The 27448-nt window shown below is 42.8% G+C and overlaps 1 protein-coding gene across 1 annotated transcript; it reads left to right on the plus strand.

The window, feature by feature from the left end:
- The first annotated feature begins 10632 nt into the window (after positions 1-10632).
- LOC122564105 (claudin-4-like) lies at positions 10633-13023 on the plus strand. Its single transcript, XM_043718670.2, has one exon. It carries the CDS (start codon positions 11838-11840, stop codon positions 12468-12470), a length of 633 nt encoding a protein of 210 aa, XP_043574605.1. The 5' UTR covers positions 10633-11837; the 3' UTR covers positions 12471-13023.
- The last annotated feature ends 14425 nt before the right edge of the window (positions 13024-27448 follow it).

Here is a 27448-nt window from a genome sequence, read left to right on the forward strand (position 1 = left end):
CAACAGTGAGAAAATTGATTAAGATCCAATATGGAATAAAGTAAATATATACTAAGAGAAAGATAAGTTAATACTCAAAAGTCAATGTGGCTTTGTCAAGGGCAGATCATGCCTGACACATTTGATTGTGACCTATCACAAGGTGACCCAGGCAGTGGATGACGTTAGTGTTATGGATGTTGTATATTTAGACTTCCAGGAGAAAGTGAGGACTGCAGATGCTGGAGATCAAAGTTGAGAGTGTGTTGCTGGAAAAGCATAGCAGGTCAGGCAGCATCTGAGGTGCAGAAGAATTGACGTTTCAGGCATAAGCCCTTCATCAGGAATCTTCCTTCCCACCTATCTGCTCCAACCTCCTCTCTGACCTATCACCTCTACCCCTTCCTCCCTCCACCTATTGCACTCTCAGCTATCTTCTCCCTAGCTCCATCCCCCTCCCATTTATGTCTCCATCCCTGAGGCTTGCAGCTTCATTCCTGATGAAGGGCTTATGCCTGAAACATTGATTTTCCTGCTCCTTGGATGCTGCCTGACCTGCTGTGCTTTTCCAGCAACATACTCTCGACTATTTAGACTTCCAATTGAATTTTTGATATGGTGCCACATGGCAGGTTGGTTAGCAAATTAGAAATGTTTAGGATTGATGAATTCTTGGCAGCATGAATTAGAAGTGGGCTAAAAAATAGGAAAAGTGTGTAGATGTAGATAGGCATTTCTCAGATTTGGAGATGAGTTGAACATAGTGCTCCCCAGCAATCAATTTTGGGACGCTTTATTTTTCTGATTGAGAGATATGATTTGGAGATGGGTGTTGGGGACAAAGTCTCTAAATTTGAAGATGGTACAAAGCTAGGTAGAACAGTGAACTAATTGGATGATGCTGAACATCTTCATGGGGATATTGACAAATTGGCCAAATGGGCAGACACCTGGCAGAATGAATTTCAATGCAGAGAAATGTGAGGTATTGAATTTTGGTAGAAGCAACATGGAGCGACAATGTAGGCTCAATGGTACAACCTTGAGAGGAGTACAGCATTAGAGGGACCTCGAGATTCATGTACATAATTCCCTGAAGGTGGCCAGAGACATTAAAACAGTTGTTAAGAAGGTTTATGGAATCTTCATTTTCTCAATAGAGGTCGAGAGTATAAAAGCAAGGAAGTGATGCTACACCTCTACAAATCATTAGTCAGACCACATCTGGAGTACTGAGTTCAGTTCTGCAGCCCTCATTTAAGTAAGGATTTGAAAGCCCTGGAGGAAGTGCAAAGGAGATTTATTAAAATGATATCAGAATGAGAGATTTTAGATGGAAGGAAAGAATCCTGAAATTGGGCTTATTTTCCTTACAGCTGAAAATGTGTTGCTGGAAAAGCGCTGCAGGTCAAGCACCATCCAAGGAACAGGAGAATCAACATTTCGGGCATAAGCCCTTCTTCAGGAATGAGGAAAGTGTGTCCAGCAGGCTAAGATAAAAGGTAGGGAGGAGGGACTTGGGGGAGGGGCGTTGGAAATGTGATAGGTGGAAGGAGGTCAAGGTGAGGGTGATAGGCCCAAGTGGGGTGGGGGCGGAGAGGTCAGGAAGAAGATTGCAGGTTAGGAAGGCGGTGCTGAGTTCGAGGGATTTGACTGAGACAAGGTGGAGGGAGGGGAAATGAGGAAACTGGAGAAATCTGAGTTCATCCCTTGTGGTTAGAGGGTTCCTAGGCGGAAGATGAGGCGCTCTTCCTCCAACCGTCGTGTTGCTATGGTCTGGCGATGGAGGAGTCCTAGGACCTGCATGTCCTTGGTGGAGTGGGAGGGGGAGTTGAAGTGTTGAGCCACGGGGTGGTTGGGTTGGTTGGTCCGGGTGTCCCAGAGGTGTTCTCTGAAACGTTCCGCAAGTAGGCGGCCTGTCTCCCAATATAGAGGAGGCCACATCGGGTGCAGCGGATGCAATAGATGATGTGTGTGGAGGTGCAGGTGAATTTGTGGCAGATAAGGAAGTATCCCTTGGGGCCTTGGAGGGAAGTAAGGCGGGAGGTGTGGGTGTAAGTTTTGCATTTCTTGTGGCCGGGGCAGTCAGGTTTGTGGATTTTGTTCGGTGGGGCAGGAGCAAGAGCCAAATCCACAAACCTGACTGCCCCGGCCGACCCATTGTCTCAGCCTGCTCCTGCCCCACCAAACTCATCTCTGCATACCTCGACACGGTCCTGTCCCCCTTAGTCCAAGAACTCCCTACCTATGTTCGGGACACCACCCACGCCCTCCTCCTCCTCCATGATTTTCGCTTCCCCGGTCCCCAACGCCTTATCTTCACCATGGACATCCAGTCCCTGTACACTTCCATCCCCCATCATGAAGGACTCAAAGCCCTCCGCTTCTTCCTTTCCCGCCGTACCAACCAGTACCCTTCCACTGACACCCTCCTTCGACTGACTGAACTGGTCCTCACCCTGAACAACTTCTCTTTCCAATCCTCCCACTTCCTCCAAACCAAAGGAGTAGCCATGGGCACCCGCATGGGCCCCAGCTATGCCTGCCTCTTCGTAGGATATGTGGAACAGTCCATCTTCCGCAACTACACTGGCACCACCCCCCACCTTTTCCTCCGCTACATCGATGACTGTATTGGCGCTGCCTCGTGCTCCCACGAGGAGGTTGAACAGTTCATCCACTTTAACAACACCTTCCACCCCGACCTCAAATTCACCTGGACCATCTCAGACTCCTCCCTCCCCTTCCTAGACCTTTCCATTTCTATCTCGGGCGACCGAATCAACATGGACATTTACTATAAACCGACCGACTCCCACAGCTACCTAGACTACACCTCCTCCCATCCTGCCCCCTCTAAAAACGCCATCCCATATTCCCAATTCCTTTGTCTCCACCGCATCTGCTCCCAGGAAGACCAGTTCCAAAACTATACAACCCAGATGGCCTCCTTCTTCAAGGACCGCAATTTCCCCCCAGACGTGGTCAATGATGCCCTCCACCGTATCTCTTCCACTTCCCGCTCCTCAGCCCTTGAGCCCCGCCCCTCCAACCGCCACCAGGACAGAACCCCACTGGTCCTCACCTACCACCCCACCAACCTCCATGTACAGCATATCATCTGCTGTCATTTCCACCACCTCCAAACGGACCCCACCACCAGGAATATATTTCCCTCCCCTCCCCTATCAGCGTTCCGAAAAGACCACTCACTCCGTGACTCCTTCATCAGGTTCACACCCCCCACCAATCCAACTTCCACTCCCGGCACCTTCCCCTGCAACCGCAAGAAATGCAAAACTTATGCCCACACCTCACCCCTTACTTTCCTCCAAGGCCCCAAGGGACACTTCCATATCCGCCACAAATTCACCTGCACCTCCACACACATCATTTACTGCATCCGCTGCACCCGATGTGGCCTCCTCTATACTGGGGAGACAGGCCGCCTACTTGCGGAACGTTTCAGAGAACACCTCTGACACCCGCACCAACCAACCCAACCACCCCGTGGCTCAACACTTCAACTCCCCCTCCCACTCCACCAAGGACATGCAGGTCCTAGGACTCCTCCATCGCCAGACCATAGCAACACGACGGTTGGAGGAAAAGCACCTCATCTTCTGCCTAGGCACCCTCCAACCACAAGGGATGAACTCAGATTTCTCCAGTTTCCTCATTTCATCTCCCCCCACCTTGTCTCAGTCAAATCCCTCGAACTCAGCACCGCCTTCCTAACCTGCAATCTTCTTCCTGACCTCTCCGCCCCCACTCCACTCGGGCCTATCACCCTCACCTTGACCTCCTTCCACCTATCGCATTTCCAACGCCCCTCCCCTAAGTCCCTCCTCCCTACCTTTTATCTTAGCCTGCTGGACACACTTTCCTCATTCCTAAAGAAGGGCTTATGCCTGAAACGTCGATTCTCCTGTTCCTTGGATGCTCCCTGACCTGCAGCGCTTTTCCAGCAACACATTTTCAGCTCTGATCTCCAGCATTTGCAGTCCTCACTTTCTCCCCTTACTCTCCTTACAGCAAAGAAGATTAGGAGGTGACTTTATTGAGGTATTCAAGATTATGAAAAACGTTGACAGGGTTATTGGTATGTCAGTAGCTAGGAGTCACAATTTCAAGATGGTCAGCAAAGGAGTGGGATAATAAGAAACTTTATTTGTTGGGATTTTGAATGCACTGACTGGGAGAATGATGGAGTCAGCTTCCATAAGAGGTTTTAAAAGAGAGCTAAATATATATTTAATAGACCATAAGATATTGGAGCATAATTAGACCATTTGGCCCATCAAGTCTGCTCTGCTATTCAATCATGGCTGATATGTTTCTCAACCCCATTCTACTGCCTTCTCCTCAAACCCATGAACTCCTACCTATCAAGAACATATCTATCTCTGCCTTCCAAGTCACTCAATGACTTGGCCTCCACAGCCTGCTGCAGCTTTGAGTTCCACAGATTCACCATCCTCTGTCTGAAAATGTTCCTTCTCATCCCAGTTCTAATGAATCATCCTTTCACTCTGATGCTGTGCCCTTGCGTCCTAGTCTCTCCTACTGGTAGAAATATCTACTGTGTGTCCACTCTATCTAGGTTTTCTTATTCTATAAACTCATCCTTCAAAACTCCATCGAGTAGAGACACAGCCTCCCACCCTATCCCCATAAACCCCACATTTACCATGGATAATCCACCTAGCCTGCACATCCCTGGACACTATGAAACAATTTAGCACGACTAATGCACTTAAACACTCTTTAGATTTCGAGATGCCAGTGTTGGACTGGGGTGGACAAAGTTAAAAATCACACAACACCAGGTTATAGTCCAACAGATATGCGGTGCTTCAAAACCTAGTGCTTCCACATAAACCTATTGGACTATAACCTGCTGTTGTGTGATTTTTTTAACTTCATCTTTAGACTGTGAGAGGAAACTGGAGCATCTGGCAGAAACCCACACAGATACAGAATGTGCAAACTCCACATCTTCAGTCACCAAAGGTTGGACTCAAACCTGGGTCTCTCTTGTAAACAATGAGAACAGACTGCTACACTTCATTATTAGGTTTCTTCAGAATGATAGAAATTGCTGGAGAAACTCAGCAGACCTGGCAGCAACACAGCAGATGTAGAGTCACCAGACTTGAAATGTTAACTGTTTTCTTCCCACAGCTGTGTTTCTCAAGCAACTTCAGATCTCCAACGTCTGCAGCTCTTTGTTTTATGTCTTCATGATGTCATTTGCCTCAAACCAGTTAACAATTTCTGCTCTCACTTCCTGTGAAGTACAGTAATGTAGATGGCATCTCAATTTGTTTCTGCAATTGTTTTTGGAATACCAATCACACCTATTCAGTTGAGTCACTGAACTATTGCTTCTTATATTGGTTGGCAGTATGGCTGACATTGACATGAAGATGATATTTCAGCTTTGAATGGAAAAATTTCAAAGATTGAATGTATTTGTCCTCACATGGATAAACACTAAGAAATTATCTGTATCTGATCAGCAGTAAGGTTGCTTTGTACTGAGTATGCTGTTCAGAGACTCAGGTCTGCTGATGATTAGAATTAGAGTGACCATGAGGTGTTGTAAATCATTAACATTCAACTTGGAAATTAGCACCAGCAGACTCAGTGTTAAAGAAAACAGCTGATTTGATCCAGGTGACAAACAAAATCCAAGAGGGATAACTTTTCTAATTCAGCTGTTGAAGGAAGTCTCTCTATGGACAGTGTGACATGGAAATTCAGATGCATGATATACATATCAATCCAACCAATAATTTATCCCAACAAACTCATGGAATGCACAAACTCTTAGCTGTCCGGTGTTGCCCAACACAAATAATCCACAGTCGCAGTCAACAGGAACTAATTCTTGAGTAAGAAACAACCCCACCCAACTACAGTGCCTTGTTTATGGAGGTTTCATCATTCAACAATGAGGACTGCACAATCATACAGATTTCTGAAACTTATTATGCAAGCTCAAAGGTATATCATAAGATTGTTCACAGACAGATATATGAAAAACAAATATACAATGCCCAGAGAGATGAAGAATTATGTCCTAAAGTTTGTTTTAATACCTCAGTTTTGAGATGGGTTTTGAGAGAGGAGGGAGAGGGATGATGGGGTCAAAGGATGGAATTCCAGGCATCCAAACTGAAGGCAAATGGCAGAATGAAGGGAGGATGGGAAACACAGAATGCCAATAGTAGAGGAAAAGTTCAGGTAGGTATAAGACTGAAAGTTAATATGATGGCAGGTAGAATGATACTATTTAAAATTTTAAATTTTAGATATTTGAGAACAAGAGGCCACTTGGTGAAAGAAAATGCATTGATAATAACTGATGATCTTAAGTACAGCTGTGTTTTTTTGCCTAACTGTATGTGTTAATTTTATCAGATGCTTGTGCCAGCACCTCTGGTGATAGCTAGCATTATGATTTGATGCTTGAGATGGTCATACACCTCAGTATGCAGCTGGCATGGGAATTTACTTCCTTTAATCTCCATGGATTGTTTCTCTGCCACATCCTTGGATCTAGGGAGGGTCCTCCAATATGTTCCACTGTCTTTAAGCTATTCTGTTTTACCATCAGCATATACTCTGAATCTCCCTATCTTTGTTACTTCTTCAATTTCTACAATCTTCCAAGAACTCTGCATCTCTTTTTAATCCTCCTCTTAAGACTAGGTCATGACCATCCTTATCTTTGCAAGGTCTGTGGAACCTGTCTTTCTTCTATGTTCATTTGTGAGTGCATTCCAGCTGCCATGTTAGAGCTAAGTCTATCAATTCTAAACTGATGTTAGTTGTCATCAACTTTGATCTTTCTTCATTCCTTCCTTATTACTCTGTCATATCGGTTTCATTTTGAAACTTCCTATCTAATTTTACCCATCCCCAATTCTTCACCATCAATCCTTGACTGTCTTTTCATTTGTTTAATGTTTGAATCACAATTGATGAAGTTCTCTGCTGATCTCTGCAACACTATTACCATTCTCCAAACAGACAATCATGGTGCCTTATTAGAAGTGTTGGTACATTCTGTTTCTCCTCTTGCCACCTGTTGGAATTTAATTGTGTCAACTTCATCCCATCCTACTCACTCACCCACCTCTGACCTCCTTTTTCCCCCTCCTGAATGTCCATTGACACACAAGAAAATCTTCATTGTAGATGATTCAATGACACCAAGGTTTTAGCAAAACCTTGACACATGGGAGTCACATTAATTTTTCTGAAGTCTTCTAACCTGGCTATGCCTTTTGTTGCCTACTCAGCCTGAACAGCCAGAGAAAGATTGTTTTCCTTTATTAGTATTTCTCATTGTGGACTTTTTGCCTATACTTTCTTCTGTCAACTACTGTTCCACTTGACAACTGATCCTTAATGATTTCAACCTGCATCTCAACATATCTTGTCCTATCGACCTTTAACATTTCCTGTCTAAGTTCATAACCACACACTTATATGGCTTCTTTACTTTCATTTTCTTGGTTGTAGGGAAAGCCATCTCATATCTCTCACCATTCACACTCTCATCACTTCCAACCTCTCTTATTTCTCTGTTCCCCTCCAAGTCTGACAACTAAGCTTATGGACTTCTTTATCACTAAGGCAGAGATTGTCTGTTGAGGTAATTAATCAATCATTGCACCATCTCTAACTTCCTTTTCTTCTCCAAAGTCCTTTAGCCATCTCTTACATAATTCTCATTTTGAATTCCTCCAGTTTAGGTTCCATCTTCCAAACAGCCCTATAAATTGTTGCAAAGAATAATTTAGGGGACTGTATGCATAGTGCTTTATCTTTCCTTGACCTACTTGCAATGCTTGACAAATCAAACTATTTTGTGTAATTTAATTTTTTACATAATCCATGATGCATAATTTCATCCCCATCTATCTAAATGTGTCCAGAACATTTTCTACAATGAATTCTCTTTCCAACCATCATATTAGCACAGATCAAAATCTGAGTGTATTGTTCTTAGATTTGAGGAAGCAAAGATGGGAGCTGTGCCAGGGAGAATGGTAGAAATGGCAAACAATGATAGTTCACTGGAAATAAATGCACTAAAGATACAGGTCTCCATTTGGTTTAATAGATCAACAGCCACAAAGAGGTCTATGTGATTGTAGAGCCAGAAATTTAACATTGCAGCTGCAAGGGTCCTCATATTTTATTATTGTCAAATTAAATTATTGGGACTGCAGGATGAATCAGGACACAGGGTAGTAAAGGAAGCAATCACAACATTTGTGGGTGATTGAGACAATGGACATCATGAGATTATGAAGTCAAAACAATTATCGATTAGGAGAAGGAAGCTTAGATTGTAAAAGGTGAGATACAGATTGGATTAGAACGAGGATAGGAATGTCAGAATAGAATTGAAGTTAATATGAACCATAAAGAGGGCAATGCAGCCAATATTACAGCTGATGATTTCTTGGAATAAACTTCATTCAATACTGCAGGTAATAATAACTCTAGTGGAATAAGTTTGTGTAAGATTTAATGTAAAATTATCTTCTGTTACTCTTTAACAGTCCGTAAAGGAGTCAAAAGCAACTTCACTGACTATCTTAACTTGATTGATTTGTTACAACAATTTATTGGCTGCTGTCACATCATTGCCAGAAGGAGCAGCAAATAAATCAATTCAAATACAATCATTTTGTGTGATTTACACAAAATGTACTTTATTTTGAATTTCACAAATAATTCTGTAAGTTCACACTGCCCTAATCATTATTTTGTATCAGAGCCCATGGAACCTTTGCAGGGAGCTAATCTGGAAGATTATCATACATTAACTATTTATTATTTTGGTACTTAAGAAGCTAGCTAATTTAGCTGGATGGTTAGCTGTCATTCACTTGTTCTCTTACTGTCTAATTTTTAAAAAAAGTCTAAACCCAAGCCAAAACCTAATATTTGTAACTGAAATAATTGGTCATTATTTGGCACAATATAAATTTGATCTGGATATCAGAGAAACAATATTTTTGTGACATAGAAAGGTAAGGCACAACAATAAGAATAGTCAGAAACAATAAAGCTAAAACATAACTACATTTTGATTTTCTGCATAATATATTAATCAATGCAGTAAGAAACAAAGTAGGAGGATGTGAGGTGATGTCCTACTGGCACTATGCATGAGTCATTTGTGACCCAATCCCTTGCAAACAAGTCAGAGTTTAAAAAAATTGACTCCAACAAGTGGTTTAACATGACTTGGTTGTCCTGACACAACAAATGCTGGAGATCACAGTGAGTCAGACAGCACCCATGGAGAGAGAGCAAACTAATGTTTGGGGTCATTTAGGCTCAAAACACCTGAGCATCTTAGGTAGCATCTGAGGAGCAGGAGAGTCAAAGTTTTGAGCATAAGCTTTTCTTCAGGAGAGCTCTTCTTCATCTCCTGCCCCGGTGGGTGCCTGACTGGCTGTGCTTTTCCAATGCCACACTTTATGACTGATCTCCAGCATCTGCAGTGTTTTAGGAGGAGAAAGTGAGGTCTGCAGATGCTGGAGATCAAAGTTGAAACTTTATTGCTGGAACAGCACAGCAGGTCAGGCAGCATCCAGGGAACAGGAGATTCGACGTTTCGGGCACAGGCCCTTCTGCAGTGTTTTTCCTAACTTTATCCTAACCACAGTTATAGAGTCAAACATGCCCCCAACAACAGCACAAAAACACATACTAACATATAATGAAGTATGAATTAAAACTGCCGACAGCACTGTCAAGTTATGTATTTCTTTGGTGCTGAGGTTTTTTTTTTCTTGTCAATATTGCTACTTCACTTCATGGGTGTGTCTGAGAACTTAGCCTGGATGATACATAAATTGGTTAACTTCCAATTCCTTTTCAAATTGTTCTTGTATACTGTCTTTGACAGTGAGTGTTGATATGCTTACTGACAGGAGGACAAACCTCTCCTCTCTAACCTAAATGCGTTGAGATTAATTGACTGAATGCTGCTGCTTTTGTACAAAAACATCCCTGAAATAATCTTACCTTCTCGAGCTTGTAGGCAAAAGGTACTCAGATACATCTCAACTAAAGGGTTAAGAAGTAAGCTTCGAAGTACTTATGCAGCACGCTGACTGCCTGTAGCTCAAAAAGAACCAGACATAGACATTGGCTTGTTATGCAACTTTGTCTTTACCGCAGCTATCATCCAGTAAAGTATCTTATTAACACAGAACTAAACATTAATAGCCCCCAGAATTGGTATAGGAAGATTAGCCATTTCGAATTGTTAGGACAAGATATGCGCGTGCGCGCAAGACTTTATGATTACAATTGGGGAAAAATAAGTGGGCACATCGAGCAAAAAGTTAGGAGGCAGAGTGGATACAATGCCTGAATACAAATAAAATGCATACAAAGTAACAATCGGAGGGTGGAGTGGATAAACTTAGATGCCATGTTTATTGACTCATTAGTGTTTATGAAAATTTGCTGCGCGCAGGTTGGGTCTGTGTTTTCTACGTTACTAGGAGGCTGTACATTTAAAACAATCGGTTGTAAAAAAATGCATTGGGGACATCCTGAATTTCTGTAAGGCTTCACACTAAGGGCGAATGCTTCTCGTCTCATTTGAGTGACTTTGCTCCAATTCATCAGAGACTGTGCTGAAGTTTTTGTGAAAAGATTCAGGATTGCTTTCTGAGGAAATGAAATCTCTATGTAGTCACAGATGTCTAACTTCACTTTGTACTCTGCAATCATGCACGGTCGTTGCCTAGCACCAGGAAATGTTCGTAGGCAAAATGACAAAGGCTGCAAAGGTAGTTTTGTGCTCACGGCAGGTATGTAAATCAGCAGAAAGGAAACGTGTTACACATGATTCTGAAACTGGCACCCAATCAGGGTCAACAACGGTTTTTAATTTTTGTCAATCCCGTATATTGGGAGATCAAGACATTGTCAATATTGCAGTGACTTTTCTACTTTTGCGAGCAGGTGGAATTTGAGAGTGAGTTTCTGCCGCCCATTTCCGATTTTTCACTCCCATTGCTTTCAGTTGAAATAAAATCAAAACGGGCATAAAACAAGGAACCGATTCACCAATGGCAGTGTTAAAAGTGTAAAATCACTTCAGCAAACCACGGTTTCTGTTTTGGTGAATAGAAATGAGTCAATGGCACAATTCAAGGAACAGCTGAGATCCATCAAGAATAAATGATTAGCTGGTCAGTTATTATTGTAAGATAGTTTTATGTACAGATTGGCTGTAAAGACCTCCAACAATAATTCCCATTTTAACCTTCCACATCCAACAAATTTCGTTTTTGTTTTGGATACCTAGTCTTTGGTGTTTGTTCCTGAGAACGTTGGGTGCGGATGTAAACTCTCGCATCGAGTTCGATCACCGAAACCGAGATTAGGCTGTGGTATAATTTAACCAACAAATTTCAGGGATGACAAACACGTCTCACTTAAGGCTGACAAAATAATTTCAAAATATAGGAATCGACAATCAATCACATTACATCAATCGACACATGACTATTTCTCAATATATTTCGTAATCTCAACGATTGGAAAATATCTTCCAGCACCCCCTTTAAAATGTAGCTGACGCACGTCCCCGTGGACCAATTGGAATAAGCGATGGATGTGGAACCGGAGTCGAAACTCAGGTTTCTTGTGTTGAGGTAATTGGGGGGCGGAGGATCGGGGCTGAAACGATACTGTCCGCCCACGTGCATTCAATAAGTACCGTTGTGTTGGGGCTACAGCTTTTAGAACAGACTGAGACAGCAGCCAACACGTTTGTCTTTTACAGCTTACAAGAGCAGTGACTGAAAATGGCATCAATGGGACTCCAGATTCTGGGCATCGCCCTGTGTGTGTTCGGGTGGCTGGGAGCCATTATCACCTGCGTCCTTCCCATGTGGAGAGTGACCGCTTTCATTGGGAACAACATCGTGGTGGCGCAGATCATTTGGGAAGGGCTTTGGATGAACTGTATTGTTCAGAGTACCGGGCAGATGCAGTGTAAGGTGTACGACTCGCTGCTGGCCCTCTCGCAAGACCTGCAGGCTTCCAGAGCTCTGACCGTCATTGCCATTGTGGTGGGAGTCCTGGGCATTCTGATCTCCATCGTGGGAGGCAAGTGCACCAACTGTATAGAAAACGAGGTAACGAAGGCTAAAGTTACCATTGTATCTGGAATCGTCTTCATCCTGGCCGGAGTGCTCACCCTGATCCCAGTGTCCTGGTCTGCAAACACCATCATCAAGGATTTCTACAACCCACTGGTGACGGACGCCCAGAGGAGGGAGCTTGGAGCCTCCTTGTACATCGGTTGGGGAACCTCGGGTCTGCTGATCCTCGGAGGGGCTCTGCTCTGCTGCTCCTGCCCTCCCAAAGAAGACAACACGTACTCGGCAAAATACTCTGTGGCCAGATCTACAGCTCCGAGCAAGAACTACGTGTAGACTGAACGGACCAATTCAGCTGGTCACCGTTACTTCGAAAAAATGACACTATCGTTTTAGTTTTGTCAAGCGCGTTTTGTTTGGACTGTGAGCTCTTTCGAGCATAGACTTGCCACGTAACTTAGTGCGGGTTCAACGTACCATCCAAAAGAAAGCTCGTGAATTCATTTGGCGCACCTTTTTTTTTAAATATCGATCCCCAAATCTCAAACATGGGATGGGGGAGAGATTAGTTTTAATTGTTTTTTTTTTGGGGGGGGGGGGAACTAGTTTAGCAATGGATTCGGTAATTTCGTGTGAGAAGGACATAGTTTCTTACAAGTAGAGTTTGTGTGAATGGTAACACGAGAATTGGACACTAATGTACAGCGATAGAATTTTTGCCGCTATTTGTTAATGGATCCCATTAATCTGCGTCAATCTAAAGATGACTTTTTTATATCGCTTTTTTAAAGCTTGTTTTAATGTAATTAAACTTTCGCGTTCGAATGGTTTACATTATATCCAATATTTAATACATTTTTTGAAATAAATAAGATTGTGTATCCCTAAACTGTTGTATCCGCATTGAGTTTAAATCCTTGTAGATTGCTCAGCAGCGCTCATGTTAAAATGCTACTTTAGAACTTGCCTAACCGTGATGAGTCCAGGTAAATATGTAACAAATCTCTATTTGAGGTAGCAGGCGACTTTTATATAGGGCTGATTATTGGAATTATTTGAGATGATGGGGGAGAGTCCTTCCTTATGGTGGAAGAAGGCTGCAATAAAGCTCAGTTACGTTTCTTTTATAGCGCCATCTCTTAAGGTTGGGTGTGCCTGATTGTTACAACTTGCTGCTCTCTTGTTGTTCCGCTAATTCCTACGCAACGGAAGTGGGCAAGCTGACGAGCGGTTATGTTACTTGAGCCCTCACGCCGCCGGCTTGCACGCAAAACCTGGATAATTTTGCCGCCTTACCGGAAGCGCCGGGCGAGTTTGCCGTCGCTCGCTCTGTCTTTCCGTTACTATAAACAAAGTCTTTCCTCGTAGTCCTTGGTCAAAGAAATCACCGCAGAAACTGCCCCCCAGCTAACACCGAGGTCTCCCTGGTGTGGGATTCACGCGGGGAGAGAATAGTCTTTACTTCCAAAGGACTCTTTACCCGGATTCTTAAATATCCGTGAACTGACGGGCGAGCTAGGGTGCTTCAGTCATCCACATTGCTGTGGATCTGGAGTCAGGTCGGTTAGACCGACTAACGATGGCAATTATAAAACAGTTGGATGCGAGCACTATCAACGTAATATGGTTATCATAGCGCACTAATTCCCAATTGTAAAATTCTTTAGCTGCCCTGATTGGGTTCGAACCCATGTTAATAGTGTAATAACGTGAAACTTTGGGATTTTTCGCCCGCTAATCGTATCATGACGTTACCATCTTTGAAGAGAAAACGGAGGTAGATTCCGAGAATGGTTAAAACAGAGAAGGACGACATTCGACCCATTTTTTTTTGTTTCTGCTAGAGGATCAGTAGACAAAGCTGACTTTACCCAGGTGGACCTGTGCTTTTCTACTCCAATAACTAGCTGTTTTTGAAAACCTTGATTTGATCTGCCCTCACTAAATTCAACACTTCAGTTTCTGACTACTCACTGTATAAAAGATTTCTCAGGTGGCCTTGATTATTTTGTGGTTCCCCTTCAATCGTGTCCTGGGTTTTGATACCTCTGCTAATGGGCTCAGCTTCTCTCCATCTACTCTGTCCCAATCCTGCATAATTTTAAATACCTCTTTTAAAATCTCTCCTTTACCTCTTTCCTAAGATTTTCCAATCAAAATTGATTGTAACTTGAAGACCCTCATCCCTGAAGCCGGTCTCATACCAACATCTGTTTTTCCCCTTTACCTTTTTCACAAGGTATGGTAGTGAGAGTTAGTCACAATACTTTAATTGCAGCCAGACCAGTGTTTAAAGATTCACCTTGACTGACTTTTGTACTCTCCTATTTGGAGTCTTGAATTTATAAATTCAAATGTGTCTTGTTAAACATACCCAGTCTGTACCCTTTTTCTCTATATGTAAACACACATTCCCATGTCCCACTGCCACAACTCCTTTAGAATTCTACTTTTTTAAGATTGTTGTCTCGTCATTTTTCCAACAAAAATGTACCACTTTAGAACATTATAGAATTAAATTTCATTTGTTTCCACCATTTCACTAGGTTGTCTGCTTACCAGAATTATCATCACACTACAAATACCCCCAAATTCTGAGTCATCTGGAAATTCTTTTAATTGTGCCTACTCAAATCAAAGTAATTAATGTGCAAAAGAAAATCAATGTACCTAAAAGTGACCGCAGGGATTGTATTATATACCATTCTCCACTTTAAAACTACATTTCACTTCTCTATTTCCTGTCACTCTGCCAACTTTGCATCCATCCTATCCCCCTTTTGTTTAATCAGTGTTAACAAACTGATAAGCCTGTGATGTGACACTTTGTCAAACAGCTTTGGAAATTCATCCATTCCACATCAATCACCACTTAGTTAAATATGATTTGTCTCTAACAAAGCTGTGCTGGCCTTAATTATTCCAAACTGGTCTGAGTCACTGTCAGTTTTATCTTGGATTATTGCCTTTAAAGTGTTTCCACCATTGAGGGCAATCTGGCTTCTCCTTTACTTTTTTGAATAAAGGCATAACATTTGCAATTTTTCAATCCTCTGGCATCATCTCCTGAATGTTAAGAAGATTGGAAAATTATGACCACAGTCTCTGCAGCTTCCATCCTTACTTCTCTAAGTATCCTCAGATGGATCTGATCCAGTTATGGTGATTTATCAGCTTTGTGTAGCCATCCTTTACAATGACTGATCTTTACCAAGTTTTAGACAATCCAAAGTTTAAAATAACCCTTGCACAATGACTTTGGGATATATCTATCAGCTATTGAACTATAAAATGTCGATACAGAAGTAGGCCTTTGGTCTTAGGCCATTCAGCTCATTGAGTCTGTTTCACCATTCCGTTAATTCATGGATGAGCTGATATCTCATCATTTTCCTGTCTTAGCTGAATAAACCTTTTATTCTCTTACTATTAGAAATCTGTTGATCTCAGGCTTGAATATACTTGACAACCCAGCCTTGACAGCTCTTGTCAGTAGAGATTTTACGGATTCATCATTGGTCTTAAGTTGACAACCCTCACAATGAGATTACGTTCTCTGGTCTTAAGAGTCTTTCATCAGGAAAACCAACTCTCTGCATCTACCCTGTCAAGGGCCCTAAGAATGCTGTATGTTTCAATAGGTCTCATCTCAGCCCAATTTACTCAACGTCTCCTCATAAGAAAATCCCTCCATACCCTGGATCAGACTAGTGAACTTTCCATGGACTGCCTTGAATGCCAATATATCTTTCTTTAGCTAATACCAAAAGTATTGTGGTTTGACTTGTACTTTGTAAACTTCTCTATTTTTATACTCCATTCTTTTTGAAATAAAGGCCAATAGTATATTTGCCCTTCCCATTATTTCTAACTTCTATTAGTTACCCAATCTCCCATCCACCACCTGGTTGGAGAGGAACTTGAATTAGGAGCAAGGTACATTGTCTTCCTGGCCAATCTCCAATCCCAAGGAAACATCAAACAGCGGGCTGATTATGACTGAATGGCAGACTTAGAGTCATAGAGATGTACAGCATGAAAACAGACCTTTCGGTCCAACTCGTCCATGCCGACCAGATATCCCAACCCAATCTATTCCCACCTGCCAGCACCTGGCCCATATCCCTCCAAACACTACCTATTCATATAGCCATCCAGATGCCTTTTAAATGTTGCAATCATACTAGCCTCCAGCACTTCCTCTGGCAGCTCATTCCATACACGAACCACCCTCTGTGTGTAAATATTGCCCCTTAAGTTTCTTTTATATCTTACCCCTCTCCCCCTAAACCTATACATTCTAGTTCTGGACACCCCAAACCAGGGAAAAGACTTTGCCTATTCACCCTATCCATGCCCCTCATGATTTTATAAACCTCTATAAGGCCGCCCCTTAGTCTCCGACACTTCAGGGAAAACTGCCTTAGCCTATTCAACCTCTCCCTATAGCGCAAGTCCTCCAACCCTGGCAACATCCTTGTAAACATTTTCTGAATTCTTTCAAGTATCACAACATCTTTCCGATAGGAAGGAGAACAAAGTTGCACATAATATTCCAACAGTGGCCTAACCAATATCCTGTACAGCCGCAACATGACCCCCCAACTCCTGTACTCAATACTCTGACCAATACTTGGCATGGTAGCACAGTGGTTAGCACTGCTACCTCACAGCGCCAGAGACCCGAGATCAATTCCCGCCTCAGGCGACTCTCTATGTGGAGTTTGCACATTCTCCCCGTGTCTGCATGGGTTTCCTCCCACAATCCAAAAAATGTGCAGGTTAGGTGAACTGGCCATGCTAAATTGCCTGTAGTGTTAGGTGAAGGGGTAATTGTAGGGGAATGGGTCTGGGTAGGTTGCGCTTCGGCGGGTCGGTGTGGACTTTTGGGCCGAAGGGCCTGTTTCCACACTGTAAGTAATCTAATCTAATCAATAAAGAAAAGCATACCAAACACCTTCTTCACTATCCTATCTACCTGTGACTCCACTTTCAAGGAGCTATGAACCTGCACTTTGTTCAGCAACAAAGGTCTCTTTGTTCAGCAACACTCCCTAGGACCTTACCATTAAATGTATAAGTCCTGCTAAGATCTGCTTTCCCAAAATGCAGCACCTCACATTTATCTAAATTAAACTCCATCTGCCACTTCTCAGCCCATTGGCCCATCTGATCAAGATCCTGTTGTAATCTGAGGTAACCTTCTTCACTGTCCACTACACTTCCAATTTTGGTGTCCTCTGTAAACTTACTAACTATACCTCTTTTGCTCACATTCAAATCATTTATGTAAGTGATGAAAAGTAGTGGACCCAGCACCGATCCTTGTGGCACTCCACTGGTCACAAGCCTCCAGTCTAAAACAAATCCTCCACCATCACCCTCTGTCTTCTCTATCCAAATGGCTAGCCTTCCCTGTATTCCATGAGATCCAACCCTTGCTAACCTGTCTCCCATGGGGAACCTTGTCGAACATCTTACTGAAGTCTATGTAGATCATGTCCACCAGTCTGCCCTCATCATTTGCCAATGCTATCTCATGTCCCTCTTTTGCCCTCCTGATTTCTCTCTTAAGTATACTCATAAGGCCTTTATACGATTCTAAGGATTCACCGGATCTATCCTGACATATGTTTCCTTTTTTTTCTTAACTGAACCCTCAATTTCTTTAGTTATCCAACATTCCCTATACCTAACAACCTTTGCTTTCACCCTAACAGGATTATACTTTCTCTGGACTCTCGTTATCTCATTTCTGAAGGCTTCCCATTTTCCAGCTATACCTTTACCTGTGAATATCTGTCCCCAATCAGCTTTTGAAAGTTCTTGCCTAATAACGTCAAAATTGGACTTTGTCCAATTTGGAACTTCAACTTTTAGATCTGGTCTATTCTTTTCCATTACTATTTTAAAATTAATAGAATTATGGTCACTGGCCCCAAAGTGCTCCCCCACTGACACCTCAGTCACCTGCCCTGCCTTAGTTCCCAAGAGTAGGTCAAGCTTTGCACCTTCTCTAGTAGGTACATCCACATACTAAATCAGAAAATTGTCTTGTACACACTGAACAAATACCACTCCATCTTAACACTATGGCAGTCCCAGTCTATGTTTGGAAAGTTAAAATCCCCTACCATGGCCACCCTATTATTCTTACAGATAACTGAGATCTCCTTACAAGTTTGTTTCTCAATTTCCCTCTATTACTGGGTCCACAATACAATCCCAGTAAGGTTATCATACCTTTCTTATTTCTCAGTTCTACCCAAATAACTTCCCTGGATGTATTTCTGAGAAGACCCTCCCCCACTACAGCTGTAATGCTGTCCCTTATCAAAACACCACTCCCTCTCCTCTCTTGCCTCCCTTTCTATCCTTCCTGTAGCATTTGTATCATGGAATATTAAGCTGCCAGTCCTGTCCATCCCTGAGCCATGTTTCTCTAATTGTTATGTTATCCCAGTCCCATGTTCCTAACCATGCCCTGAGTTCATCTGCCTTCCCTGTTAGGCCACTTGCATTGAAATAAATGTAGTTTAATTTATCAGTCCTACCTTGTTCTCTGCTTTGTTCCTGCCTGCCCTAACTGTTTGACTCGCCTTTGTTCTCAATTGTACCAGTCTCAGATTTATCTCTTTCCTCACTATCTCCCTGGATCCCCATCCCCACCTTACTAGTTTAAATCCTCCCGAGCAGCTCAAACAAATCTCCCTTCCAGAATGTTACTCCACTTCCAATTTAGGTGCAATTTGTCCTTCTTGTAAAGGTCACTTCTACCCCAAAACAGCTTCCAATGATCCAAAAATGTGAATCCTTCTCCCATACACCAGCTCCTTAGCCATGCATTCATCTGCTCAATCCGCCTATTCCTGCCCTCACTAGCTCGTAGCACCGGGAGTAATCCAGATATTCCTACTCTCTCTATCATACATTGCAAAAGGGGAGCTGCTATGCTGAACCACATGGAATTCCAAAAGGAGGAAATCACCTTGAATGAATGACATGGACCAGCAAAAGTGAGAAGCAAGGAATGCCATTGTCTAAACAGCATAAAATCTGAAAACAGTGAACAAGAAGAAGGATAAGAGTGGAGCTGGAAAAGCACAGCAGGTCAGGCGGCATCCGATGAGCAGGAAAAAGCCCTTCAGGCAAAAACCCTTCATCAGGAATAGAGGCAGGGTGCCTGCAGAGTAGAGAGATAAATGAGAGGAGGGTGGGGTGGGGAGAAAGTAGCATAGAGTATAATAGGTGAATGGGCGTGGGAATGGAGCTGATAGGTCAGAGAGGAGGGTGGGGGAAAGTGGGTGAATGGGGGTGGGGATGAAGGTGATAGGTCAGAGAGGAGGGTGGGGGAAAGTGGGTGAATGGGGGTGGGGATGAAGGTGATAGGTCAGAGAGGAGGGTGGAGTGGATAGGTGGAAAGGAAGATAGGCAGGTAGGACAGGTCATGGGGATGGTGCTGAGCTGGAAGGTTGGAGCTGGGGTGAGGTGGGGGAAGAGGAAATGAGGAAACTGGTGAAATCCACATTGATTCCCTGGGGTTGAAGTGTTCTGAGGCAGAAGATGAGGCGTTTTTCCTCCAGGCGTCGGGTGGTGAGAGACCGGCGGTGGAGGAGGTCCAGGACCTGCATATCCTCGGCAGAGTGGGAGGGGGAGTTGTAATGATGGGCCACAGGGCAGTGGGGTTGATTGGTGCGGGTGAGCCGGAGATGTTCCCTAAAGCGCTCTGCTAGGAGGCGTCCAGTCTCCCCAATGTAGAGGAGACTGCATCGGGAGCAACGGATACAATAAATGACATTGGTGGATGTGCAGGTAAAATTTTGATGGATGTGGAAGGTCCCTTTGGGGCCTTGGATGGTGGTGAGGGAGGAGGTATGGGCGTAGGTTTTGCAATTCCTGCAATGGCAGGGGAGGGTGCCAGGAAGGGAGGGTGGGTTGTTGGGGGTGTGGACCTGACCAGGTAGTCATGGAGGGAACGGTCTTTGCGGAAAGCGGAAAGGGGTGGGAGGGAAATATATCCCTAGTGGTGGGGTCTGTTTGGAGGTGGTAGAAATGTCGGCGGATGATGTGGTTGGTAGGGTGGAAGGTGAGCACCAGGGCCGTTCTGTCCTTGTTACGGTTGGAAGGGTTGGGTTTGAGGGTGGAGGGACGGGATGTGAATGAGATGCATTGGAGGGCATCTTTAACCACGTGGGAAGGGAAATTGCAGTCTCTAAAGAAGGCGACCATCTGGTGTGTTCTGTGGTGGAACTGGTCCTCCTGGGAGCAGATATGGCAGAGGCGGAGGAATTGGGAATACGGGATGGCATTTTTGCAGGAGGTAGGATGGGAAGAGGTGTAATCCAGGTAGCTGTGGGAGTCGGTGGGTGTGTAAAAAATGTCAGTGTCATGTCAGTCATCATTAATGGAGATGGAGAGGTCCAGGAAGGGGAGGGAGGTGTCGGAGATGGTCCAGGTAAATTTAAGGTCAGGGTAGAATGTGTTGGTGAAGTTGATGAATTGCTCAACCTCCTCACGGGAGCACGAGGTGACGCCAATGCAGTCACCAATGTAGCGGAGGAAGAGGTGGGGAGTGGTGTTGGTGTAACTACGGAAGATGGACTTCTACGTAGCCAACAACGAGACAGGCATAGCTGAGGCCCTGCAGCATCTGCAGTCCTTGTTTTTATCAAGGAGAAGGATAACTCAGGCAAGAATGTGCTCCAGTCAGTCTGGGGATTGTGCTTAAGTCAGTTCTGGGTCTGAAGACATGGATGAGTGGAAGATTTCCGCTGAGTAGGATGCTGATGTTCAGTGTGGTGAAATGACCCAGGACGGACCTCACCAATTCCAAGATGACAGGACTTTGTGTCTAATGAATGACAAAAGACATGACAGAAACCTATAGCCACCCACTCCAGATGAGTTGAATACATGGGCACTTAGCTTTCAATATTCTGATTGCCCTGGACCAGCTGGCAGGACTGCTGCATCCTCTATTCAATATACATCTTAGACTGCATAGCTTTTCATTTTGCACTATTATTTGGAATAAAAGTGAAGGTTTATTCTCTGTGATGTGATAACTTAGAGGCAGGATGCCTAAGTGAGAGACGTGTAAACTCTGCATTAACTGCATGCATCTATAATTATAACATGTTCAGTATTCCCATTCATGGAGGGCTGTGGTATTCTGGGCCACTACCCCATTGAACAGAAGACCAATTTGGAAGCACTCAAGAAGGCCCCCCAGATCTATAACATCCTACCTGAATGCATTAGCACCACTCTGCTCCTTTCCTTCATTTCCACCCATTTCTTCATTCATTCTGGTTTGAGTAAGATAAGGAATAAAAATTCATATCTCAACATTTTCAAAACATTATGAACAATCATGATATAAGTCAGTTAAAGTTTTCATTTTACCACTCCCTGCCACAAAGAGCTTGAAAATGGTACTATCAAACACTCAGATCAATGGTCAGTGCATACTCATGAATATCCTCATGATTAGGTCAAAGGAGCCTGCAAAGTACCTCAAGAACCAACCATGAAACTGTGGAAAGATGGACAGCAGCAGAAATGGCAATCACATTGGTTAAGAGCTAAAATCAAGTATGTCGGGAATTTTGGTCATGCTAGTTTAAACTCTGACCTCAGGTAAAACTTCCACTGGGATGTGAACTGCAGTTTCCTGTGTTGAACAAATAAGGTAGGTTTTATGGTTGTCTCAAGCATACTGGTACCATAGTATCTTAAATGGAGTATGGAATGCCACTGTGTGCCAGGATATGTTGCGACCTGCAGTTTCCTGTGTTGACCAATTAAAGCAGGTTTTCTGGTTGTTTCTAGATATACTGGGACCATACTATCTTACATGGAGTATGGAATGCCACTGTTTACAACTGCTTTAAACATTTGGGAGTAGTTTACTAGTAAACTCCATTGGCGGGGATTGAACAATGTGATCAAGCTTTGATCAATTCATTGGCTGAATCCCAAAGAACTTTCTGGATGGAGTACATTTTCAGATAGCTTAGCAGAACAAAGGATGTTTATCAGGAGAAGCCTTTGTGGCCAGATTTGACAAGCTTGTGCCCTGAAATCACTTTCAGAGAGAATAAAGAACCATGAGGCGTGATCTACATGGAGAACAAATTTGGCCATTTCACTCAATTTGGGGTAGTCATTGATTCAAGCCAAATGTTATATTGTTAACTAAGTATTGGTAACTTTATACTGGTAACTAAGTATTGGTCCTTATCAGGTTCAATAAAGAAGAGTTTGTTTAAATAAATTCTGAATCAGTTCCCTGCCTTTTGTCTGTCACCTAAGGGAGGAATATTTAAGTAAAAGGCTTGAGTACAAAACAATGGAGTCAAAAGCATGTCAAATTAGAAAAATAATATCAACCAGGGTGTAAGGTGTTAGTATTATTGAATTTCCAAAGTAAAAAGTAGCTTATGGTTACAAAATAAGTTTTAAAAGTCCAACATTAAATGTCATTCTACAACTGGACAACACTTGCTAAATAATTCTGAGTGTGTTAGGGATTATGTTGACAACAATTTAAGATTGTTAGTCAGGCTTGCATATGTTCATAGTGGAATCTACATACATGAATGCACATTGACTTTTTTGTGTAGACAGAATAACGTATTCACATCGCACCTGTTTTAAAGTTAATAAAATGGGTGACAGTAATATTTTGGTTCAGTCCTCAGTGCAATGCCTTGACCAATCAGAGCCAAAATGCTGAGTTAAAATTTAAACAAGCTTGGCAGTGAACTATCAGTTATCATTCAACTGGTGTATTCTCCATTATAGTACCTCAATCCATCAGATTCTACTTATAGGGTCACATAGTCATAGAGTTATACAGCATGGAAACAGACCCATTGGTCCAACTCGTTCATGCCGAACAGATATCCTCAATTAATCTAGTTCCACTTGCTGCATTTGGCCCATATCCTTCTGTGATGATTCTGTCACTTTGAAAAAGGTTACTTTGTCCTTGTTTTTTTTGAAGAGAGGGCGTAAATGTAGATGTGCCAAAGAATCTGGGGCTAACAGCTAAACAATGGAAAGGGTTTGGCCATTCTCCCAGTTCACGTTTGTTCCAGTTTTTTTTTGCTGTAGCAGTCACAAAATGTTGGACTCCAGAAGTGTTGCAAGCTTCAGTAAATGATTCCTTTGACTTCCTCTGAAATGTCTTTCTGGATGTTGTTTCTTTCTGGATGTTGTTTCTTTCTGGATGTTGTTTCTTTCTGGATGTTGTTCCTTCCTGTCTGTGAGAATCTGTGTTTGAATTTAGTTTTTTTGCCAACGGGTGTGCTTATGGGATGTTACTGAATTAGAACAGTTAATTAATTAAGTTGCTGTATCGGGTAAATTAGGTTTCCAATAGTTAAATTATTCTAAATTCCGTTTTCTTTTGTTTGTGTATCAACTGTAGTGTTTAAATAAATTCTGTTTCACTGAAAGCTAAGTGATTTGACCAGTTGCAACACACTTAGAACCGCAACTTCACATCTGCCTTCAAAATAAGAAAACAAATAGGGTCTAGGTTACCTTCTTAAAATATTTTGAGGGGGTCTGGCCTGGTCCATAACACTTCCAAATCCTTTCTATTCATGTATCCATCCAGCTGCCTTTTAAATATTCTAATTCTATTCTAATTTACCAGCCTCCACCACTTCCTCTGGCAGCTCATTCTAAACACACACCACCCTCTGTGTGAAAAAGTTGCCTTTAGAACCATTTAAAACTTTCCCCTCTCAGCCTAAACCTATGACCTCAAGTTTTGGACACCCCTACTCTGGGAAAACTATCTTGGCTATTCACCCTATCCATGTCCCTCATGATTTTATAAAACTCTATAAGATTATCTCAGTCTCCGGTGCTCCAGGGAAAATAGCCCCAGCCTATTCGGTCTCTTCCTATAGCTCAACTTCTCCAACCCCGGCAACATCCTTGTAAATCTTTTCTGAACCCTTTCAAGTTTAACAAAGTCTTTCCTATAGCAGAGAGACCAGAATTAAATGCAATATTTCAAAAGCAGCCTAACCAATGTCCTGTACAGTAAAAATATGACCTCCCAACTCCTGTATTCAATACACTAACCAATAAAGGCAAGCATACCAAATGCCTTCTTCAATACCCTGTCTACTGTGATTCAACCTTCAAGGAACTATGAACCTGCAACCCAAGGTTCTTTGTTCAGCCACACGCCCCACAACTCTACCATTAAGTGTATAAGTCCTGCCCTGATCTGCTTTACCAAAATGCAGCACCTCACATTTATCCAAATTAAACTCCATCTTGCCACTCCTCGGCCAATCAGCCCATCTGATCAAGGTCCATTGCATTCTAAGATAACTTTTTTCATGTTCACAACACCACCATTTTTGGTGTCATTTGCAAACTTGCTAACAAAGCAGCACTCACTCTTCCAAAATAGTTTAACATATTATTTCCCCAATATCCTGTATTATTTGGAAATGTTCTCATGAGAGCAAAAGCTTCTAGTTTCCTGTCAGCAATACTTAAATACAGAAACACATACACACACATACTGAATTCATCTTAACTGGATTCAAACTCTTCATGAATAGCATCTGGACTTGTTTCCTGTAAAGTGCCATTCAGGGACATTTTGAAATTTCAACGTCAAGGATGTTACTGGTGGTATTCTGATGATTGCATCCTATAGAGTGTCTGTACTTGTATCCAGCACCTCACTCTCTTTGAAATTGTCATAATCCAATTAGACGAGCTGAAGTTTGAAATTTGATTCAGATTGTTTAACCTCTCGCAGGGTAACCCTTTTTGCCTTATTTTCATGCTCTGGTGTCCTCTACTGCTTTGGGGTATGTTCTTTTCCCTTCATTTTGGGAGTGTATTTACCTGTTTTACTTTTCATGGAACACTAATGCTATGGGATGCTTATCTTCTGCTCTTAACCCTTGTGGATATTCCACAAAGCGAGGCTTCACCTTTATCTTCTCCTGGCCTGTCTGAGAAGCTTCCTAGTCTCTCTTCAAATTGATTCTGAAGGTATCTGGTAATCAGGCTCTGTTATATCATCTTTTATCACCTTCTCTGGCTTTTGTTATACCTAAACAGAGCCATAGAGTCATAGAGATGTACAGCATGGAAACAGACCCTTCGGTCCAATTCATCCATGCCGACCAGATATCCTAACCTAATCTAGTCCCATTTGCCAGCACTTGACCCATATCCTTCTAAACCCTTCCTATTCATATACAGTGCCATCCAGATGCCTTTTAAATGTTATAATTGTACCAGCCTCCACCACTTCCTCTGATAGCTCCACCCTCTGCATGAAAAAGTTGCCCGTTTAACTCTAGCACTTTTGATTCCTTCGGTTCTGTCCTAGCCCTCTCTGATAATTTGGCTGCCGTTCACATCTGTTTAGTTGAAGTGACCCTCCCATGTGCCACTCCAGCCCTCAGAAGTAGGGGTCCTGAAAGTTCCCAGCCACTCTGTTGCTTGCTTCCTACAGCCTTTCCAGAGTATCTGCACTGTTTTTGTTTGAGAGGTACATAGAGTCACAGAGATGTACAGCATAGAAACAGACCCTTCAGTCCAACTTGTCCATGCTGACCAGATATCCTAACCTAATCTAGTCCCACCTGCCAGCACTTGGCCCATATCCCTCCAAACCCTTCCTATTCATATCAAAACCAGATACCTTTTAAATGCTGTAATTGTATCAGCCTCCACCACTTCCTCTGGCAGCTCATTCCATATAAGCACCACCCTCTCTGTGAAAAAGTTGCCCCTTAGGTCCCTTTTATATCTTTCCCCTCTCACCCTAAACCTATGCTCTCTAGTTCTGGACTCCCCCACCCCAGGAAAAGACTTTATCTATTTATCCTATCCATGCCCCTTATGATTTTATAGACCTCTATAAGGTCACCCCTCAGCCTCTGATGCTCCAGGGAACACAGCCCCAGCCTGTTCAGCCTCTCCCTAAAACTCAAACCCTCCAACCCTGGCAACATCCTTGAAAATTCTTTCTCAACCCTTTCAAGTTTCACAACATCTTTCCAATGGGAAGGAGACCAGAATTACCACAATATTCCAAAAGTGGACTAACCAACATCATGTACAGTTGCAACATGACCTCCCAACTCCTGTACTCTTTCTTGCTGCAAAGAGATCATTCGTCTTTTAAATATCTAAACTTGCTATTTACTGGAAAGCTACCCCCACTCTTAATGAGGCTCACAACCAAATTCACTGCAGTAGCCTGTTCAGCCTCTCCCTGTAGCTCAGATCCTCCAACCCTGGCAACATCCCTGTAAATCTTTTCTGAACCCTTTCAAATTTCACAACATCTTTCTGATAGGAAGGAGATCAGAATTGCATGCAATATTCCAACAGTGGCCTAACTAATGTCCTGCACAGCCGCAACATGACCTCCCAACTCCTGTATTCAATACTCTGACCAATAAAAGAAAGCATATCAAATGCCTTCTTCACTATCCTATCTACCTGCGACTCCACTTTCAAGGAGCTATGAACCTGCACTGCAAGGTCTCTTTGTTCAACAACACTCCCTAGGACTTTACCATTAAGTGTATAAGTCCTGCTAAGATTTGCTTTCCCAAAATGCAGCACCTCCCATTTAACTGAATTAAACTCCATCTGCCACTTCTCAGCCCATTGGCCCATCTGGTCCAGAACCTGTTGTAATCGGAGGTAACCCTCTTTGCTGTCCACTACACCTTCAATTTTGGTGTCATCTGCAAACTTACTAACTGTACCTCTTATGCTCCTTATACCCGTGACTTTGAACAAGAATTTTGTCATCTGTCCCAATATTACCTTATGTGGCACAATGTCAATTTTTTCTTATGGCAATCCTGTGAGGCAGCTTGGGATATTTTGTTCCTTAAAAGGCACTATATAAAAGAGATTGTAGTTATTATTTGTTTTCTTCTGGTTTGTACCTATTGTGTATTGAGTAGTGTCACTTAAAAGACATCTGTGATACAGAGACAGGATGCAGAACTCTTAACACTCAAACTGCAGAGAGCTTGTGATTAACATTGCCCCGGGAGTATAATTTCATTTAACATAATTAAATTATTAGGACAGGAGGTCTTGTACAGTGTCCCAAGTTTTATATTAACGTTGTTCCTTACCTGATCTAATGGAGTGACTGCTCTGCTTTCAGACCTGAGGCTGTTCCCAGACCTCTGACTTGTAGTCTGTCCCCCTGCTGCACCAGAGCTTGAGGTCATTGCCACGGACCAGATTGTCCACCCTCACCGTTGCCGAACAGCACAGGAAGACCACATGGGCTG

The sequence above is a fragment of the Chiloscyllium plagiosum genome, unplaced genomic scaffold, assembly GCF_037043375.1.
Source record: "Chiloscyllium plagiosum isolate Xiang-an unplaced genomic scaffold, Cpla_swu_hap1 HiC_scaffold_31, whole genome shotgun sequence".
In the NCBI taxonomy this organism is placed as follows: Eukaryota; Metazoa; Chordata; class Chondrichthyes; order Orectolobiformes; family Hemiscylliidae; genus Chiloscyllium; species Chiloscyllium plagiosum.